Below are 21,672 nucleotides of genomic sequence, written 5' to 3'. Positions count from 1 at the left end.
AAACACAAAACTACACTAAGACAAGTATCATTGCCAGTGAAGATAAAATACTTCAAGTTAGGGAATGACATTAACAACCTCAGTTTTATTACTGCAGCTTTAGCTGTGTTCTGACAGACTAAAATTATAGAATGAATATTTCACATATTTGTTACACAGAAGAACCATAGATAATTGCCAGGGACACGTACCAAACATCAGACTTTATTCATAAGACACATTGCCAACAGTACTTCGAAATAAATTTCTGGAATGACATCGATAGTAACGGGAGGAAAGTTACATCTTAGTTTTACAGAAACAGATGTACAGGAAATATTTTGATATCTAACATCAAATATTAAGATATTTTGTTATTGAGTTTTATACATTTTAAAACATATGTACATAACCAACCGATAACTGAAAGTTTTTACTCACATATGCCGTTCTGATATCGACATATTCCGATGGTACTTTATCTAATTCAAGGACAAGATGTTTTTCAACGCATGATAATTCCCTCTTATATCCACCAACACTGTTCTCACGTGTACGGTTATACATACGAGTAACTCTAGCCCTTCATTATACACCACTCTGATCCATCTCTAGGATAGTTTCTCGTAGGTTTTACGGATGAACTTGATAAAGATCGCATCTCATCGTGGGTCGATGGTGGACTGAGAAACTGCGCATATCAAAGTATTAAATAGAGAAACCTAAACTTTTCATCAGTGAAGTATATGGTCCTGAATATGTTTTATATTGAAGAACAATCTACAATTCCTTCAAATTCATCCCTTAAACAGCAGCCATCATCAACTGATCCTGCTTTCTAGAACATTCCCACTGTTTAAGAGTTAAATAGAATATATTGAAACTTTAAAGACACTCCTAATAATCATTCGAGAATAAAACTATATCTGCTGTATAATTTACATCAAATGTCATATCCTTCATGTCTATAACATGCTACTTTATGATTACTATATGACAGCATCTTTTAAAAGTAAAATGAGACTTGCGAGCTGAAAAGTGATGCATAAACAGGACCTAAAATCATTCAAATATAAAATGTTCTTTTTTCTGTTTTACAGGTCCAACAGGATCTGTACAAGGTGATAATAATTTTTCCTAGTTACTGAATTACAATTAAAGGTTCTTTTCAGGACCATCGAATCTTTAAAAAAAGATGTTGCGATTACACATTTTATGTTTTATATCTGTGATCGACTTAGTTTTCAAGTTAAATTGATGTACATATATGAATCGTGATAAATTCAGCATTTTTAACATAAAAAGAAATACAGTATTTATTCTAATATATCAAACAAAATAGATGTGTGAGCTATCTAATTTCTATAAACACTTAACTTTCGTTAAAAGTAAAGGCAGAGGAGCTGCATAGTAACGCTATTAATAAAAGTGATGTCAAAACTGCCAAGATAATCATTGAAATTAATAAAGATGACATTCTTAATTATAAACACAATTTGAATATTATGCCATAATTTTCTATGGTTTACCTTATATTTACAAAGAAGGAGTTTCATTACGACCTATTGTTTTCGACAATTGAGTTTCCAGCCATACTTTACTGGGCTGTAGTTTTAAAATGTTCACTATCATTGAATTTATATAAATAAATGTCAGTATGTGTCTGTTTCTTAAACGTCTCCACGTTTTTTGTTCAATTAACACAAAATTTAACACGGTGATATAGCTCTATTTGTTATTCGTCTACAAACCATTAACTAGATAATCAGACCAACGTCTTGCAATTCCATCTTTCACAAATGCTAAGAGTTATCTTTAGTGTTTTGGACAGTGTTTTCTGTGTATTATTATTCTCTGTTCTTAGTTGTATTATTTAATTACATAAAAACATTATTGATTGTATCAATACCTTTAGTACATCAAAAAGTGAGCTTAAGTTTCATGACAGTTGACAGCAAAAAAGAGAAGACCCAGGTGAATATTATATTCTTTGTTTTTCATATGTGTGTTTCATTTATTATTTATATCACTGAGTAAAATGTAAAAAATAGTAACTTATGAGATAAGGTAAAGTAATTCTTTTTAATATGGTATGCTTGTATGCAGCCCATGGGTTATTTAATTTTTGGGTTTTGGTTTCAGTTTCGGAGCTCTTGTAAAAACAATCTTGAAAGGGATGTCAACATATTTAACATGATTATCATTTTTAGTTTCATGTCCAATAAGATTATGTTCGCTTCGGCAACACCACATGGGTGTTGGTTTCGCAGCTCTACCAATAACAAATTTGTTTCGGTTTTCAGTATTTTCAATAACAATAAAAACGTTTCTCTGATGATGTTCTGGTTTACTGCCAAGTCTTACAGTAATAATTTTATCAACATTGTGAAAACGTCTAGTGGAGGGAGGCCTGATGTTGTTTGACACCTCCCTCTGGATACATTCATCGTCTTTCACTTCTTTTGGTGTTTCTGCCTGAAGATGTAAATCATAATTAGTGAGGCAACAACACTCATCAATCGAAAAAAATGTTTTAATAACAATAATCAGTTAATAAACATTTTAAAATATATAATTTATTCTTTATGTAACAATCATTTTACTATAATATGAGTAAAACCAAATAAATGTTTATATGAAAATTGTAAATTATGAAATTGGTTTAAAATGTCTGATAAACGTTTTCTCAAAACTATAAAATATATCTCAAGCATTGTCCCAAATAGTGAGGAAGGTAATATAGAGCAGACAATAGCTTTAAATAATGTTTTACATTTATATTGTTTGTTCACAAATACTAACTTGCTAAAACAAGATAAAACTACTGTTATAAACAAATGTTAGTTATTTTCCTCATTTCATTGTTATATAAATTAAACATGAAAAGTTATGCAATCTGAACTACAAATGACTATAAAGAGGAAGAGTTTTCAAACTGTCTTATCATAGTTGTAACACTGTAGTAAATCACACAGTTTATAGTACTTTAAAATATTCAATAATCTTAGTAAAGTCCAAAAGAAGACATCTGGATATTTCACTAAATGTCTGTCAGACCAATGAAAGTTGGCTGACTATAAAAAACAAACACTGATGTAAAATGTCTCAAAGTGTTATTAACATGATATGGTGGAATCACTTGTAACAAAATGGTACAAATACACTGGTACTAAATTAAGAACAATAAAATCCACATTTTAAGTAAGTTACCGTGATCTAACGATTCGCAGCAATTATGTGATAACTGTTAAAAACAGAATCAGATGTTCGTAGTTACAACAGAACTTCATTTCAGTGTATGTACGGTTAAAAACACAAGAAATTTGACAATATTAACAAACAAAAGATATATTATAGTTATAGTAAGACACAACTCACTTTAATATCAGTAGTGGAAGTATGTGTGGAAATGAAAGATCATGAACGGACATTCTGACCTTTATGTTTTTCAGATGTCATTAATGCTATACATAATAGCAATGGAAGTACCTTTTACACTATCATGTATGTTTACGTTTGGTTCTGGCTTTAGCTAAATGGATGATAATTATCTTCCCACATGTAATAATATTGAAGAAGAGGTGATTGACCAGTTTAACTAGGGTACAGACTTATCAGACCTCAATAGTATCGAACATGTATAGGTCTCTTTTGGAAGAAGAATTACATGTATTCAAATGACTCTGAATGCATGTTTTTCTGTGGATGTCTTTACAACACTCATTGTAAGCATGCAACATCGATATGATATTGATCACACAGTTTGACATAGTATACATTACATTAAAGTGAAATGTTTTTAACTACACCAAATATTAATCATAAACGTAATATGAATGAGAAATTAATTCAATTTTGAACCAGATACAGATATTCACAGAAATTAAATATGAAAATGGTTGAAATTATTTTATAACAGTAATTTTGCATTAACATTAATAATGTACTATTAATTCCATTGTATTTTAGTTACTTCTTGCAATATATATATATATATATGTAAGTAAAAATAAACTTGTACGAAGTGAAAGCTTAATATAATGAGCAGATCCTTGTTATTAATGGTAATATACTTATGCTGTATAATACTGACTACTATAAAGTAAAAGAACTTTAAACATACGAACCGTTGTTAGTGAATCAGATTTTAATGTCTCTTCAGGTTTGTCATCATTCACGATTGTCTTGACGCGTGTCTTTAATTTAGTTTTATCAGGACCTGAAGCAGGTTTGCTCACATTTTCTGTTCTTTCTGTTTTCTTTTCTACTGAGTGATTTTCATTTATTGTCTGCAAGATGGTTGGTTCTGTTTGATTTTCCTTTAACACCATATTAATTTCTCTTTTATTAAACTTATTTGTCGGGGCCTTCTCACACTCAGGGATCATTGAAACAGCTTCCAAAATGTCTAATTCCCTGGGGGTGATCTTTTCAGTAACAAGCTCTTGGTCTTCTAGCTTTGTAAAGGCAAAAACACCACAAGATCCGAGGACGCAGTTTTAAGGGCATTCCATTTGCCCCGGCTTTTTCATTCACGTTGCAGAAGCAACAAAGAACGCTAAACAATAATGAAATAATAATAAATAAAACGCGATTTATTTATTTCAGTTTTCTATATAAACAATACCATTAAAGATTAACTCTAAATAGCTGTGTTTTTTGTTGGTTTTTTTCGTTAACAAACAGATCTACAAAAACACTTGATAAATCATCATACAGAAGTTTGGTGAGAAGTGTTAACTATAATTGAAAAGTTTTTTTTACCTCATTTGTAAGGTTAATTAAAGATATTCAGCTTTACTAGGTTCATATTAGTATTTTCACAAATTAACTACCAAAGGGGCACTGAACATACTTGACATTTTCAAATATCTAACCCTACAATTCACTTAAAATATAATTGGGTATTGAGGTCAGATGCTCTCTCACCCCTGTTCCACATACTTTAATTATCAAGAACTGGAAGATAACATGTAACTTACCACAAAGCAATAAGACAAATCGAAATTAGTGTTAGCTCTTCCATCCACCAAGGATATCTTACAACTGTAGGTTTGGAAGCCCAGGGGAAAGTAACCTTGAGAACCATTTCAGTTGGATCTTAAGAGAGAGAGTTGTTTTACACATTGTATGGATTACATGAAACAGAAAGAAAACTTCAAATGTAACTTAATAAAAAAGTGTATAATTCTTTAAACTAAAAATAAACTTGATTTGACATATTAAAAAATTACAATTAAATAAATATGATATTTCTTATATATTTTCATATTAAACATTGATGACAACCTTTACAATTTGACAACTGTATATATACATTTTTTCTTTACACTTTAAACGATAATTAGCAAAGAAAAATAACGCCTATTATATGATTTCAGCTCCTTACTAGTAGACAAGTAGTGTAGTTATATAACAGGAAATCAGTTAGGTTTTCCAACATATTTACATTGTTAGACAATATAGCAAGAAACCTACTGGCTTTTCATTCCGAACATACATTATTCAGAACTTATGAGATGGTGTTGAAGTTTTCATAATCCAATATAATTATGATCTTATATTAAAAAATTTGTTTTGCATTTGGACAAATTACTTTCTTTTATACAAAAATGACGTTATGTACATAAAATAAACATGTTAAACATAGATTTGGGACATACACTGTTTTAGTTAAATATCTTTACGTCTTTTTTAGTAATAATGTGACGCACACAGATGTGATATTGAGACACCGTTATATATGTTTGTTTTTCAATTTCGCGGATAGCTGAACGAGGGCTTTCAGCGTTAGCCGTTCCTAATTTTGAAATGATATACTGGAGGTAAGACAGCTATTCAATACTATTTGTCGTAAATGTTTGAGCCCATCTTTAAAAACAAGTAGTAGGATTTCCAAGTAAAACCAAAGCTTTTTAATGCATTAAAAACCATGAAAGTTATGAAGAAGTATCGTATTATAACAATCTGCTGGAACAAAAATAAACATTTTTAAAACATTAAGGAAACAATAAAAGAAAACTTTAAAACCCTTTTGTTCCATTACTTCTACAAAGATCTTTATTATCAGCTCCTTCTTCATCAGTAATTTCGTCATCAGGACAAGCTACACAGGCGTCAGCAGCAAAAGATGCCATGTAAGTCCCTCCTGGACACGGCAGGCAGTGAGTTTGGAATCCATTGTCATAGTGACCAGGAGGACATGGATCTAAAAGCGTTAAAAGTACAAAGCTAAACATTTATTTACCCAGTGTTAATTTTATTGTTCTAACAACGTCTTTAGTATCAAAAAACGTATGTGTTGAACTAAAATTCCATATTTTTAAAAGTCTTTCATCTATTTGTGTTTAATGTGAACAGTTTAAAGTAATTGAGTATCACATATACTTACAACACCTGTTAACATCTCTTTGGTATCCACGAGTACAGTTGAGATTCTCGGCTGGAATATACACTGGAGAAAACAACAGAGTTAATATTTTTATTAGCACGTTTTGTGTCACCGTTTGAATTTTAAGGTTTTTCACAATGAGCACGACGCACTAGTTATAATATTAAAAAATAAATAATGTTGTAAAATAACAACATTAATGTTACTTTTCGTGAGAAAAATAAAACGTGTCAAAACAGTTTCTTAACAGTAGACTTTTGTTTCTTCATGTACTTCCTAATGGAGTTAACTAATGAAACTAATCACACAAACTTGGAAGTTTATGAAATTACACACGATCTTTTTTTTATGTTATATCTATAGGTACATTTGATTTCCGTTGGTGTTTCCCTTGCAAAATTCTTATTTGTCACAGTTAAACGTTAAACTGTTGTCACTGTTTATGTTAATATCAGGTATGAAAATACAGGTTCTTTTGGGAATATCACGTTCGTAAAATGTATCAGTGTATGATTGTGTCTTGCAAACAACAAAATATCAAATAATATCCTTATAATGCAGAAGTTGGATGAAATGCATTCCGAGAAAATTTTTCATTTAAAGTTAATATAAAAGTAAATACTTAATTTTTTGCGGATTTATCAAGATAAATAATATAGCGATCTAACACCTTTCACTGTAAATTTATAGTATTGTTTATTCAAAATACGTTCTCAAAAAACTTCGTAGATATGATTTGTATCTTTAGAGTACAAAAAATTTTGCTTCAACATTCACAAGTTGAGTTCATTATATCAAAATAACTTTGGAGCCTCATCACTTCTCTCTACAGGCTTACCATAATCCATCTAGTCTCTGATCACATAGAAATCTGTAATTCCGACATCAGTGACGTGACTGGTATGTCTGTGTGTACAATGACATGCATATCTATCTAATTACTCAGCGGTTAGAAGACTGAGATATTTTTTTACGTACCATCGCCTGGGACACTTCAGCGGTTTTTATCTCTGACATTTGTGTTCGTACGACTTGTTGTAGGTCTTTTTCCGAATTGTTCTGGCAAACCAAAATTATTTTTCGATGCTCTTACGTACAATAAATATCTTTGTTTCGAAAAATTTAAATTCTCATTTGAATATATTTTCATGATATGGGCATATAAAAATTTACATTGGAAAGGTCTGTTACATACCTTTCCCAAAAGCTACCAATTTTCGGTTACATTACACCATTTAAGAAATGTTATATCAGATTGAGTCACATTATATGACAGGTTGCATATTCAAAACTGTTTTGATATGGCTTACTAATCCCTATAAACTATAAAGTATTATTGCTATGAACATCAGTGGCAGCCTCTGACTAATACTGTATGTTTATTACAGGAGTACCGATAAGATTACGAGTTCGTCTTCATCACTGCCCTGAAATAACTCTTTTCAGGGCATCTTTAGCATCAACTAATGGAATGTGATACATCTTCCAAGAGTATATTATGGCTGTCAATATCAACATCTGCACCTTGGAGTTGGGTAATATCACCCATTACTGGAGTCCTGATTAGATGGATCAGTATATGGACGAACAAAGATTGTAGTATTGATGGTAACATTTAAAGTAATTATATGTGGATACGTTTACCAATACTTATTCATACCACACTTCAACATCAACATTTCCTCTCATTAAAATTAAGAAAAAACTGATTTCATGTTATCTCTGAAGTAATAATTACTTGTAAGTACTTTAAACACAACTGTTATAACCCCTTGCATTCATTTATATTTCTGAGGAACCCACTTGAAGCTAATAAATTTTGTAGACGTTCTACAATGGGTAATTTAAAACTTTTTATTACAGAATTCATATATAGTTCGATGTTTCTAGGTTATAAAGCGATTAGGAAAGAGATTTGAGATAACGGTGACACAGAGAAACCTCAGTCAGCAACATGATACTCACCCAGTCAATAACCCCAAATACAATAAACAAAATACTTAAATTCTTGTAAAAAAATAAAGCAAATACAATACTAATGTCATTTATAAAATACTTTATGGCAACTTCCACGTATTTTACGTCAGAGAAACAAGCCCGAAACTCAAAACAACATTCATGTGACACACACAAAAAAAAATAGAATTTCACGTTTTTAAATTTAACACTGCAACTCAAATAAATATACTACAGGTAACATTTAAATACTAAACAGAGAATCCAAAATCACTAGACGATAAACCAAATATATCCTTGTAATACAAGAGCAAACACACATTAAACCAATATAAAGAAACACTTTTATATCTACATTAATAAAATTTAATAAATCTTGTTCGATGTATTATAATTTGAAGATGATACTTTTAATTTTCACGATTTTATAATTTACAAAACATTCTGAGAATACAACTAAGAATAATGCAAATAGTATTAATTGGAAATTACACGAAGGTTGTTAAAAAACTATCATATGAAAATAAGACAGTTCAATTTTCATTATAATTAAATGATATAAAAGATAACGTATCGTTTTATGAACGAAATCGATAAAAACACAGTTTAATTAACGTAGATGGGAGTATTTTAAAATTCCTAACTGGTGCAGTAACAACAGTTTGATCAGCAGAGACAATTCCATAAAGAAATTATTTACTTTATAGGGGAACAAACGAATAATATGAATTATTTGACTCAACCAACTGAAAACCATGATTAGAAAAATATTCAGATCATTGATAAATATGACGAATATATCAATACATGTCAGAGAAAAACAAAATAAAATATACAAAACAAGAGCTGAAATGTTAGTTTTCATTGACAAAATTCAGAATAATTGAGAGTAGTTAGATTTTACAGTAGAAAACAGTAGATCGGCGTTAGCTATGTATAAGCGCAGTATGTGACCGCAAGTTCAAAGTTAAGTTCTTGCTTTCTACTCTAAGTAAGCTATCAAATCTATTAAACAAAAGATTACCTCACACTTACAGTTTGTGGTCCCTACACATAGTTATCAGATTTTCATTTATTACACGTGGACTGACGTTACTACAGCTACAATTAGATGTACCTTGAAAATGTTTAAATAAATTGAAAAGAAATGCACTTATTGTTGCTGTATTAATATCAGTCCACGTGTAATACATGAAAATCTGATAACTATATGTAGGGACCTTAAACTGTAAGTATGAGGTAATCTTTCACTTTTGTCTGATATATTTGACAGCTAACTTGTAGTAGAAAACAAGAACTTAACTTTCTAATTAACTGCAGAGAATGAAAAGCTTTTCGAATGATCAAGCACACATAGTTTTTCTTATAACAAAACCACATCGGGCTATTTACTGTGTCCACCGAGGGCAATCGAACTCCTGATCTTAGCGTTGTAAATCCATAGACTTACCGCTGTTCCATCGTGAGACTATTTCATTAAAATAATAACTCCATGAACATAGTTATTTAATGTTAAGTGTTAACTGACTTTATCTGTTGTCAGTCCAAAACTGGTTGCTTATCAGTTCGATTATAAGACTATAATCGTAACATTTTTAATTAATGATTAAATGGTACAATAGATTATATTACACGTTTTTAAGCTGTGAGTTTTTGTTTCTATTTTTCTCTGTAAATATGCACTCTACTTAAACTAAAGACATACTTATACGACTTGGATTTAAATGTATTCATAAAGAATGTGAAAAAACAACGTATTTGCGAGTCATTTGAAAACACTGAACCACAAGAATAAGAGAATCAATTTAAAATAAAACACCAGTTTTAATAAATGAAGCTCAATTAAAATTCCTTTTAACCAAAGAAATTATTCAGTCGCATTTATTCCAGTTTAAACATTAAATCATCGGCATGTAATATCATTGCTTCGCCAAATTAAACATTTTCTACCCATCCTGTACATATTTTACATAAAGAAAAAATATTTTTTTTGCTATAGATGAGACCGACTAACGGGTTCTAGCATTAAAGAAATCTCCTAAAACGAGATTTCCGCACACCACTGACTTAAAATCGGTTATGAGCAAATTGAAAAAAATGAGGCAGAAATATTTGCGAGCAAATGTGATGTTAAACATAATTATTAGGCTTCACTAACCTCTGCACTCCCCATCAAAACTTTATACTATTAAAGAAACATCCGTTTATGGTAAGAACGAAAATATCTAATTTGTATACGTAAAAATAAATGTAGAGCTAAATTGTTTACGTTTGTGTGTTTTCTTTTAGCAAAGCCACGTCGGGCTATCTGCTGAGCTCACAGAGGGGATTCGAACCTTCGAGTTTAGCGTTGTAAATCCGTAGACTAAGATAGCAAAAAAAAAAAAAGAAGAAAGAATAGAACGGCAGTGGTATCAACAGTTTGAAACTACTATGTAGAAACTAGATAGATTGAAAGTGTAGTGTATCAGTAAGATATCTTTAGAGTTTCAAATTTTTAACCAAATCTTTGAATTCATCATCATCATCTGCCACTCGATTCCTTCAAGGAACATAGGGCCGCAATCACTGCGGTTTCTGTAACAGGTTGAGTTAAGTGAGTAGGTTGTAAGCCCACTGCACCGATATGTTCCTAATTTAGAAGTGTAAGACTAGAGGGAAGGTAGCTAGTCATCACCACCCATCGCCAACTCTTGGGCTACTCTTTTACCAACGAAAAGTGGGATTGACCGTCACATTATAACGCCACTACGGCTGAAAGTGTGAGCATGTATGGCGCGTCCGGGATGCGACCCCACGACCCTCAGATTACGAGTCGCACGCCTAAACACGCTTGGCCATTCCGGGCCCTGACAGCATATGAATCAAGATTTACATGCATTTATACTAAAGTTATACAAAAATATTTAGAAATACTTTTTTCGAGATTTGCGACTTTTATATAAATCCTTTTCACGTATCAGCCCTCAAATGTATTCTATCATTATGTTTTCGTTATACACGCTCCCAAGTCACAAAAGCAAAGTTTAAAGAGAAGAATAGGTCTTTTCCATTTACTTTAGGCATAAGCAATTAGGAAAAAACATTTTGTGCCCAGGAACAAGAAAAGGTAAAAATTTTCTTACATAGTGTGATATTACATATACACAGGTAATTATTTTTTAAATCAATATACATGGTGAGTGAAATATCAAACGAAAAGGTTATGGCTGAAAGACATTTAAAAGCAAGATGGACGATTTCGATTTAGATGTTATTCCTGTTAAGTTAGTGTAGTTTAATAAATGAAAATATGGTCTAAAAAAAACCATAAATTTACCTCTGACATCATGTTTGTAAACACCTTCACGATTTTTGCATGTGTAAATTCCCGCGTCTTCAAACTAGATGTTGGTTAGCACTAATTTGCCACCCTATTTTATTTGCGTTCTCTCACTATTAATAACTTTTTCTTTGAGATTTGAGTACCAAATAACTGGTTCTTCTCTCGCTTGGTTTGAACATATTAATGTAAGAGTAGAACCACGTTCAATTTCGTAGACGAATGTAAAACCTGAAACAAGCAGGAAACTACCGAAAATATAAAATAATTGAGTGTAATTAGCCATTGAAATCTCTCTGCACTGTACTCTTTGTAAGTCACTTTCTGTATTGTTTCTAAGTGAAATATCAGTGTTACTATGCGCATAATAGTATTCTTGTTTGAATGACGTCATGAACTGAAGTAACATTGAGGTAGAAAAACGTTTTACTAACAATAATGATTGCAAAGTTTATTGCTTTCTGTTGTGTGAAAGACGCTTGAACTGAGAAATTATATTCATGTTTATGTTATGCATAATTTAGATTTAATAAACAATAACAACACTTGCCTAAGAGTTCAACTTGAAATTTAGGTAAAAGCAAATAAAATTTATACGAAATTTTGTTTTGCAATTTCTTCTGACAATACAAATCTTAGTCAGTATTTATGATATAAACCATAATAAGACTGCTTACAGATGTCTCATGATACACATAAATTATAATTGAGTAGTTATAAATCTACAAACACTGTAACAATATTTAAATTAAAAAATCAGTTAAAGAATATTCACATATATAACTTATGTGACAAATACTGCATTCTATGGTGTTATATAGGGATTAATGACTACAATTAGCTGTATTAATATTTTGTTCTTCAAAATTAATAAGATTTCAATAATTTGTTTTTTGAATTTCGCACAAAGCTACTCGAAGGCTATTTGTGCTAGTCGTCCCTAATTTAGCAGTGTAAGACTAGATGGAAGGCAGCTGGTCATTACCACCCACCGCCAACTTTTGGGCTACTCTTACCAACGAATAGTGGGATTGACCGTAACCTTATAACGCCTTCAAGGCTGGGAGACGAGCATATTTGGTGCGATCGGGATTCGAACCCGCGACCCTCGGGTTACGAGTCGAACGCCTTAACATACTTGGCCAAGATTTTAATAGATCTTTTGTCCTAAAAACGGTAATATGTTCATTACGCTATCACAGTTTTGTTGTGCTGTTGCAATAAAGTTAATACCCTGAATCAAATAGGCCTAAGATTTATAATAAATATTATGTAAATTGCAAATGCTACTTTCCCCTCAGGCCCAGCATGGCCAGATGGTTAAGGCACTCGAAAGTCGCGGGTTCAAATCCCCGTTATAATGTGACGGTCAATCCCACTATTCGTTGGTGAAAGAGAAACCCAAAAGATGGCGGTAGGTGGTGATGAATAGCTGCCTTCCCTTTCGTTTTACATTGTTAAATTAGGGACGACTCGTGTAGCTTTACGCGAGATTCAAAAAACAAACAAACCTATCTCTTAATTTGACGTTAAGATACATTTGCTTCTAGATTTTTAAGTTGTTCATTTCTCAGTTAAACAACCAAAAACTGAAAAGAATAGCATGCAAAACTAACGTATAATTCAATTACAAAATAGTACATGGATAAAATCCTTTGTTAAATATAATTTTTGTTATTGTGACACTTCGGTTTTTGAAACGTAGATTTATATTTTTATAAATCTTCAATTTCATAAATATCTTGTTACGTATTTCTCTTCGTCTTTGAAGTGTGTTCTTGGATATTAAAGGAGGTCCACAGTGCAGATTGACAGTATGGGGTTCACTATAATGGGAATTTATTTATATACATATAACTCTTTGGGCTTATTGTGGCTGACATTTTAATAAATATTTCTGAAAAGATGTCTACGAATTTGTGTCATTCGCTTATTCTAGAGTAATGGATGTCAGGCCTTTTTCTAGATGGTGGATAAAAGACAGTAGAGTTATTACTACATTCTCAAAAAATTAAAAAGAACTTTTAACATGTGGCATTTACACAGCATTACTTGTGATGGCAATAAGTTTCTTAATCAATACGCTACATAAATAACGTAACTACATAACCAAACTGGCAAAGTACAGAACTTCACAATTTGAAAAACAATTTTTTCATTAAATCAATTCTCTTAATTCTACATTAAAAAACAAATCAGATTATGACACACATACCTGCTACCGGATCCACAGCTTGCTTTGCTAGTTTCCGAAGAGCTGCAGCAAAACTTGAAGTTCTGGTGGCATTCAAAGCAGAATTACTACTTCCACTGTAGTGACCAATCATGTTATTAATATGTTGCCCAGGATGAAGGGGAAAAATAGCTGCCATAGTGTGAACACCAGGTTTGGGAGGGGCATGCATCGTTAGGGAGGGAGTCTTAGAGCCATGTGGTAACTCTGAAGACAAAACCAATCATCAGTTCAGGCAGTTAGCTCCAATGATCTCCATAAAACTTAAGAGCTTCAAAGAAATTATGGATATATACACACACATAATACCATTCACATGGTTTTGACACACCTATCAATTTTGTCTTTTCAATTTCTAACTTTCAGTAAGAGACTCTCCATGCCATTATAATCAAAACAAAATATATAACTTGTGCTATTTTCCTTCATTGTTTGTGTATGTTATTAATTTCCTTCACACACTTGGTTGTGCATCAGACGAAGTTTTATATGTCTTATAGTTAACCTTTCCACCACAAGTTAGGTGGGCTTAAAATTTAATTTCAACATTATTCAAATCACACAAAAGGAGCTCTCAGTGAAAAGAAAGTTAACCCTCAAACTACTGATTTGTCTTAATTTGTTCATTACCAGTGGAGTCCATACATATTGTATCATACTAAGTATTGTTATATTTTTGTTCTCTACAACATTCAGTGTAAAAATATGCCAAAGAAAAAAATGCACAGTCACTAACATTCTTCATTAAGTTTGTAAGAGACACAAGTAGTAATTAATGGAATAACTGCAATATTAATGTTATATTCGTTTAAATTGTAACAAGTTATTAAAGTCTCTCTAAACGACAAGAACTCAAAAATGGTTTTGGTATGAAAAGTTGACAAGAACCCCCACTGGTAATTCTACGATTGAACAATAAACAATTGTACTTTTTTCCATATAAAACATCATACACTTAATCCATTTATGAAACAATTTATAACTAATGAAGGTCTCAAAACATAATTTTTTTTTTTCTGTACCTGTTACGTTCATATACAAACAAAGCAGAAGTAAGGTTCCCTTATGAACTTGCTAAATACGTGAAGAAGGAATGATCTACATCTTTTCTGCATACCCCCCTACAGATGTGATGTCTAATTTAGGCACGTGCGCTATACACCAATATGTGAACAATCCAGTCAACAAGTAGGTTAAACAATGACGAATTTTAATTTTTTAGCATAAATTTACACGAATTCAAAACTCCACTGTATTAACCAGCCATCTCATCCGCTACTTACTTCCTATCGTATAATTTGTATTTTTGTCGATAATATGACGCAGAAGAACTTGAAAAATAATCCAAACATTGTCCAATCATTGCCTTGGTTAAAAACTTAAAACTGTGTACATAGCGTTAATTTACAACCTTTTTATCACTGACATTTTAATAAACATATCAAATCGTCTATCGCTCTTTGAAATTATGTATTGAACTGAAATATATTAGCATTCTCTTTAGAAGTGGATTATTTTATGCAGTTCTAATATGTTCAAAACAAAAGAATTCACCGTCTTGTTTGTTTGCTTCACAATTTTTATTCAAAGCTATACAAAGATCTAATACTAACCGTTACTAACCCTGAACCGAAACACTAAACGTGCTAATCATCAACATCCACTGTTAATTCTTCAGGTTACTCGTCTGGGGTTTTATTGTTACTCTTTCGACACGTCCATGTTTTTACGAGAATAGGCTACGAACCACAAATCCTCGGATTCACAGTCCAAGCACGCTAACCACAAGGCATTATCAAGATATAGTTATAATGCACAACACTAACAAAAAAAAAAATCAGTAACTCTGCACAACGACAACGACTTTCATAACCTAGAAACACTTCACAAGAATCGCATTTTTGGAGAACACTTTAAAAACCTGATATCACACTAACTATCACACGCTATAATACACTTCCTATTCATTCTCACTTCATTCTAGCTTCCAAAAGGGCTCGAGTTCATTTTTTCAATTATCTAAAATTTTGATGCAACATTAATTCTTAATATAACAAAAAATTCACGACTGTATATATTTATACGACTGAAAACAAATAGCTTTAAAGTTTCACGAATTTCATAAAGAGTATACCGGCTGAAAACACCATTAACACCGAGGGTACTGAAATTATAAAAGAAAGCTTTCTGATCTTCATAAGTAGATACCTTAGAAATGTATTGCCTTCCAGTGGCACAGCGACATGTCTACGGACTGGCAACGCTAGATTCCAGATTTCGTGGTGGGCAGAGCACAGATAGACGATTCTGTAGTTCGGTGCTTCATTACAAACAACAACAGATATGCGTATTTAATTAGTTGTACCGATGGCCCAGGTAACAGTTTATTGTTATCGTGAGTTTTTATTACTTTGTAAAAACTTCCTTTTTTGTTAAACATTACATATAAATATACATAAGCACATTAAAGTGATTTTTTTTTACTGTATCGTACTGTAAGGTGCAATGTGGCCTCTGTATGAAAGGGAGGGGCATCCTGGTGAATAATGTACATATTTTGATTTGTACACACGTTATTATTAAACCAATGTAAACAGAAGTAAAATCAATATCGGTAATCAGTACGTGTTGCCAGTTATTATAATTATACAATATTTTGATTATCTGAAACAAATGTATGCTTGGTTCGCTACAACTAGAACACTACCAGCAACACACCCTGTTCAGAAGAAAACTTACGACTATTATTACGACTATCATAAGACTCTCCAATCAAAACTTACGACTATCATAAGACTCTCCAATCAAAAGAAATGTAAAGATCGAAAGCTGAAGAACAAACAGTAATGCCTAAGTGAAATAAGGTTTGTCTGTGTAGATTAGCCTTACGAAAACCGCAGCTGCAATACCATGAAAATCACTTAACCCTTTTCTCAACTGCGATTTATATAAAACGGGACTGGAGAAAGCGACTTACGGTTGACATCAGATGATGCGAACATTTTGAATGGGCCATCGTAAAAATTCACGAATCTTTGCACAAACGAAGTCTTAAAAGTAGGAAAGAATATAAGGACAGGCTGAGGAGTAGCTGGCACTGCGCAGTGGGAGAGGTCTTCTCGAGAAGATGTGGACCTTTCCTTCTGCACAAAGAATTTAAGTGATTTTATACGAAAGTGTACTGCTACTACTACTACTAATAATAATAACAACAACAATAAGCATACTGTAGGCATTTTAGGATGCTGAGAGCAATCGTTTGACCCAAAGCCCATGAATACGCTCATGATGCGTATTCAAGTTTTAAAATACATAACATGAATAACGGCTGACTTACCACAACTGTTTCGCTCAGCTATAAAATCATCGACTTCTTTTAATGCCAATAGGTACGACATATTACATCACGTTGAATAATTTTACGTCTCTGTTATCAACAGTCAGACTATTATCACTCTGTTTGATGAGCAAAAAAATACACAACAGGCTATCTGTGTCATGCCTACTGCACGGATCGAACCTTAAATTGTAAAGTTATAAGCAACCTAAGTTCCTGCTGAGCCATCATCGTGAGGGGATGGGTGAGTCAAACACCATACAAAAAAATTACCAAAAAAAACAAAAGGGTGAAGTCACTCATTGTCTTTGTCACGGTAAAATATGCAGGAAAGCCGTACCTTAAATAGTGGGATTAATCACAGTATTAGTGAAATTGAGTCATTTGTTTACTGTTAGAAGTCCTTTAACGAATAAACAATGAACCCAGAAGAAAGTCTTGTCCATAAACAGTTTAGAAAGATATATTTAATACGCAGATGGGGTCTATGGACGACACAGATAATTCTTGGGTTAAACCTAAACAGTGTTTTCCGACATATCGGCACACAGAACATGTTTACAGGTTCAACGCAGATATTATGTTTATAAGCAAGTTTTAAAATGAGTTTTTTTTTCTTACAAAGAAAATCAAAACAAACACTATCAGTTACCTTTTGAAGTTATATACAGACGTAGCATCTACACACTTCGGTTCATTCAAGTTCTAAGGGGAAACGAAAGCAAATAAAAAGTACTTCACTTAGATATAACATCAACAGCTTTATACAACATCAAACCGTTGTCCATCACCATCTGCACCAAAATTACACCAAGTCCTTTAAAATATATTCTTTTTGGTTTTGCACAACCTTAATTTAAAAAAAAAATTATTTATTTATTGCATATAATTATTATGGTTCAGAATGAAGTAGGAAAGTGAGCGCACACAAAACGCACACAAGCTTCGCTATCTGCTAAGCACGGTTGCACTGAGTAATTGGCCATATTTACCTACACATACCTTTCCCCCAAAGTCTTGGCGGTCCTGCTGGAAGTATGTGTGTGTTAAGTGAGTCATCCATATGAATTTTATGTTAAAACAAAGACTTTCACAAAAATCCGATAATGAAATATCGTAAACACAGCTCCTTTTCCTTAAAACCGCGTGTTCAACAGTTGTAGAAGTAGAAACTCATAAGTGTATTCCAAATTAGTAACACCTGGGTGTTGAAGCCACAGTTACAACGGTAAGTTATCAGAAACTGTAAAGAAACAACTTAGATATACATGTGAAAAAAAAGACAACCATCATACATCATTATATATCAAGGGTTTAATAAATATCCCCCCCTTCGGAATATCCTCAGAAGAACCAGACTTCGTCACACACACTTTTAAATGAAATAATCAACATATAAGCAAACAGATAGTATTTTTAATCCTTAGGAAAATGTATCGAGAAAAAATCGTTCAGTTAGTAAATGAACGCCACGCTCAAATTCTTTCCAATCGTCCTGAAATTACCTAAATGTAATTTATAAATCTATTATCGTGACATCAGGCAAGATGAGTAAAAACTTAAGTCGATTTTCAAAACCGGATGGAAATTGAAACGATTTTCGTCTAATCGATTTCCAGTACAGCGAGTGACATTTCCAAAAGGCTACCAAGCGATAAAAGCTAGAAAACTACAATAGTATATAAGCCAGATTATTATTTGAAAGGCTATACTTAAATATCAGAAGTTAGTGATAACAAGTTCACGAAGCAGTGCATGGGTTTTTTTAAAATACATTTAACTTTATTGTTTAAAGTTTGCATAGGAAAAAAAAGTTAACATATTAAAGGAAAATGGAGTGGAATAATTCCATGTGACTTGATACTCAACTTTTAAAAGATTATCGTTAATAACTGTACATCTTAAAAAAATTAAATTGGGTGGGTGGATGTACACTAAGTAACAACAACCTGCATAAGACCACTTTTACTTAAGTTTGATTTCTTCAATATACGTTATATTGTTTTCTATGCTGACAAAAAACACTGAACCTTTTATTAACTATATAATTTAATTTGTATTCAGTGAGTGTTTTCAAGGATGTGAGAAGCCAAATATTATAATGAATGAACCTTCTTAGTTAAAGCAGGTTAAACAGTTGAAACTAAAATGTCACGTTTTTTACTGATAGTTTTTAACTATTATCATCTTGATAACAATTCACATACAGCAATTGTCTAATTAAATCAAAGACAAAGAAATGTACTAAAAAAGATGGCAAACACTCACATTTGCGTGCTCACCTAAAGTCGTTGATGTCTTGACTTGTGGCCACGTGAAATTTCCCGAGATTCAGGTTTTTGGCGATATGAACCTTACACGTAGTCGTAAAAATGTTTGCCCGTAGACAGTAAAGTGTTCATCCCAAAACGCATATTTTTCCTAAAGTTAACACAATCGCAGTTAAAATGATCTACCAGTAAAATACTGTCCTATCACTGCACGAGTCCCAACTATATTGTTGACACCATTCTACGTAACAGTGGCGGTCCGACCTGAGGTTCTGTTCATCGATTGAAGAGAATCCACTACGTATACATAGGAGCTGGGCAGCTGGATAGCAAGCTCGGCTCTCCAAACGTGACGTGAAAGACAACGTCGAGTGAGTGCTTGCGTTCTGTGTGCACTGTTACGTCACGCTTGCCAAATCCTAACCAGCTTGCACACCCTAACAATAAGGTTTTCTTCCAATACGACTAAAACGTATGGTATTTGGCGAGGCGAAATTTTCATGGTTCGTTTGTCAACTGCCAATGTCCTTTTTTAAAATAAAAAAAAAAGGACAGAAACATTATAGTATTACGTATTACGGTATTTCTACTCAAAAACCTAAAACGTGTAATTAGAAAGTTTAAGCTCAAAAACCAGTTTCAATAAAATAAAGCCTAAACCACTATTCTGTGACACCATCAACCGTACAACCACTGTAAAGATACGTCCATCAGTATCACATGGTGCTTCACGGCCATTATCACGACAATGCTTTAAACGGTGACTTTCCCAACTGAGTTATGGGTAACAGCCCAAGATACTTTGTCATATGTTAAACAGTTCGTCAAAGCGTAACGTTATTTGTTGAACGCAGAAAAAACATACTTTTGTGTTTAGTTTTATTTAAAATTATCGACTTTTGCATATCTATTAAGTTATAAATGTGTGCATTAAGCTTGTATTGTTGGCCAGATACAGCTCACAATCTTCAGTGATTTTTATTCTTCATTATTGACTTTTGACTTGTATACAAGTTAAACAAAAATAACTGATTTTATGTTGTTTTATTGGAGCAACAGATATACGAATGAAAAAAAAGACGAAATGTTTCCAAGAGTGAGGTAAGAAGACAACTGACGCTCTTTCACAAGAAGTCCCGAGTTAAAATAAACTATTCAGAAGAAAAAGTCTTCGAAACTCTTACCTCTATCTCGTTCAATCTCTTTTTCGTTGTTTTTTTTTCCGACTACCAATATATTAAATTAAGTCAAGGTTTGACCTGTTTCTTCGTAAATGTTAACGTATTACTTGTTAAAATTTGAGCCGTTTCTTCGTTATTATCAACAAAATGAGTCTCACGATTCAATTTCTTCGTTATTATCAGCTTAGTGTTTCATGGTTTATTAATTCGTGATACTGATCGTCAAGGTTTCAATGAATGTCACAACATAAGTCAGTGACAGCCTAGAGGACGTAACGATTTGAATATTCGTTAATATTCTGAGTGTTATGGCTTGAGTGTTTTTTATCGTGACTGTTAACACTCTGATGGGAAAGGTTTGAGTCCTTTACTTGGATTGTTCCTTCGTGAATGTTAACGCACTGAGTATCACAGTTTGAGTCGCTTCTTCGTGATTATAAAGGCACTGAAAGTGTGTTTTTTGCTATAATGGATATAACTTCATGTGATAAAAAAGGTTGGTCAGCTCGAGTCTTCAAAAGGCCATAATTCATTTTACAGACAAAATGAAGTACGGGTCGAGAAGGTAAAACACAAAACAAAGACCCAAGCAGTAAGGAAGATACAGTGAGTTAAATGATCAAATCAACTAAAGTTAATTATTATAAAAATATTAGGTGTGGTACACTACTGTGAAATTAAAATTTTCCCTGTAGAAAGAGAAACATAAAGATTAAGAAAGACTCAACCCCGCGACTACACTCAGATACTTAGAACTTCTCTAGTTCATTTATTTTGTTACTCACTGTCCTTGATTACTTCTTATAAGGGTTAGCACACAGGATTACACACAAAAGTGCAATGAATTAAAACACACACAAACCAGTGCTTTCGATGATGTAAGATTTACAAGTTATGGTAATCCAGAAGGCTGACTAAAATATTTATTTGGTTAGCGAGGTTAGGGGTTCCATTCGGCTAATATCAAACGTAACTTTAGAGAAAAGAAACACGCAAATTAGTT

At 32.4% G+C, this 21,672-nt stretch overlaps 2 protein-coding genes across 9 annotated transcripts in view; both read right to left on the bottom strand.

Moving 5' to 3' along the window:
• The window catches only part of LOC143242211 (uncharacterized), a 558,288-nt gene that overhangs the window by 93,603 nt on the left and 443,013 nt on the right, over positions 1–21,672 (bottom strand). The window lies entirely within an intron of this gene.
• Positions 185–20,388, bottom strand: LOC143242482 (uncharacterized). Of its 8 annotated transcripts, none has more exons than XM_076485902.1 (9): positions 19,487–20,388; positions 18,211–18,461; positions 17,871–17,923; positions 13,864–14,088; positions 6,371–6,433; positions 6,026–6,187; positions 4,962–5,079; positions 4,107–4,537; positions 185–2,454 (listed from the first exon to the last, which is right to left on the bottom strand). In XM_076485902.1, the coding sequence occupies exons 3-8, from the start codon at positions 17,896–17,898 to the stop codon at positions 4,411–4,413; spliced, it is 723 nt and encodes a 240-aa protein (XP_076342017.1). In that variant the 5' UTR covers positions 17,899–17,923; positions 18,211–18,461; positions 19,487–20,388; the 3' UTR covers positions 185–2,454; positions 4,107–4,410. The 8 variants fall into 8 exon arrangements, with proteins under 8 accessions (XP_076342017.1, XP_076342018.1, XP_076342019.1 ...); XM_076485903.1 differs by having other exon boundaries at positions 18,221–18,461; XM_076485904.1 differs by lacking the exon at positions 18,211–18,461 and having other exon boundaries at positions 19,501–20,388.

This window comes from Tachypleus tridentatus, unplaced genomic scaffold, assembly GCF_004210375.1.
Source record: "Tachypleus tridentatus isolate NWPU-2018 unplaced genomic scaffold, ASM421037v1 Hic_cluster_2, whole genome shotgun sequence".
In the NCBI taxonomy this organism is placed as follows: Eukaryota; Metazoa; Arthropoda; class Merostomata; order Xiphosura; family Limulidae; genus Tachypleus; species Tachypleus tridentatus.
This window is presented reverse-complemented; position numbering and strand designations above follow the sequence as displayed.

Excerpts from the sequence above, each read along its gene's own strand:
- LOC143242482 (XM_076485902.1), bottom strand. The coding sequence starts at position 17,898 with ATGCTACGTCTGTATATAACTTCAAAAG. Across the intron at positions 6,434-13,863 it reads AGCTGTGGATCCGGTAGCAG|TGTATATTCCAGCCGAGAAT; the intron begins GTATGTGTGTCA and ends TGTTTTCTCCAG. Across the intron at positions 4,538-4,961 it reads ATTTGTCTTATTGCTTTGTG|CGTTCTTTGTTGCTTCTGCA; the intron begins GTAAGTTACATG and ends ATTATTGTTTAG.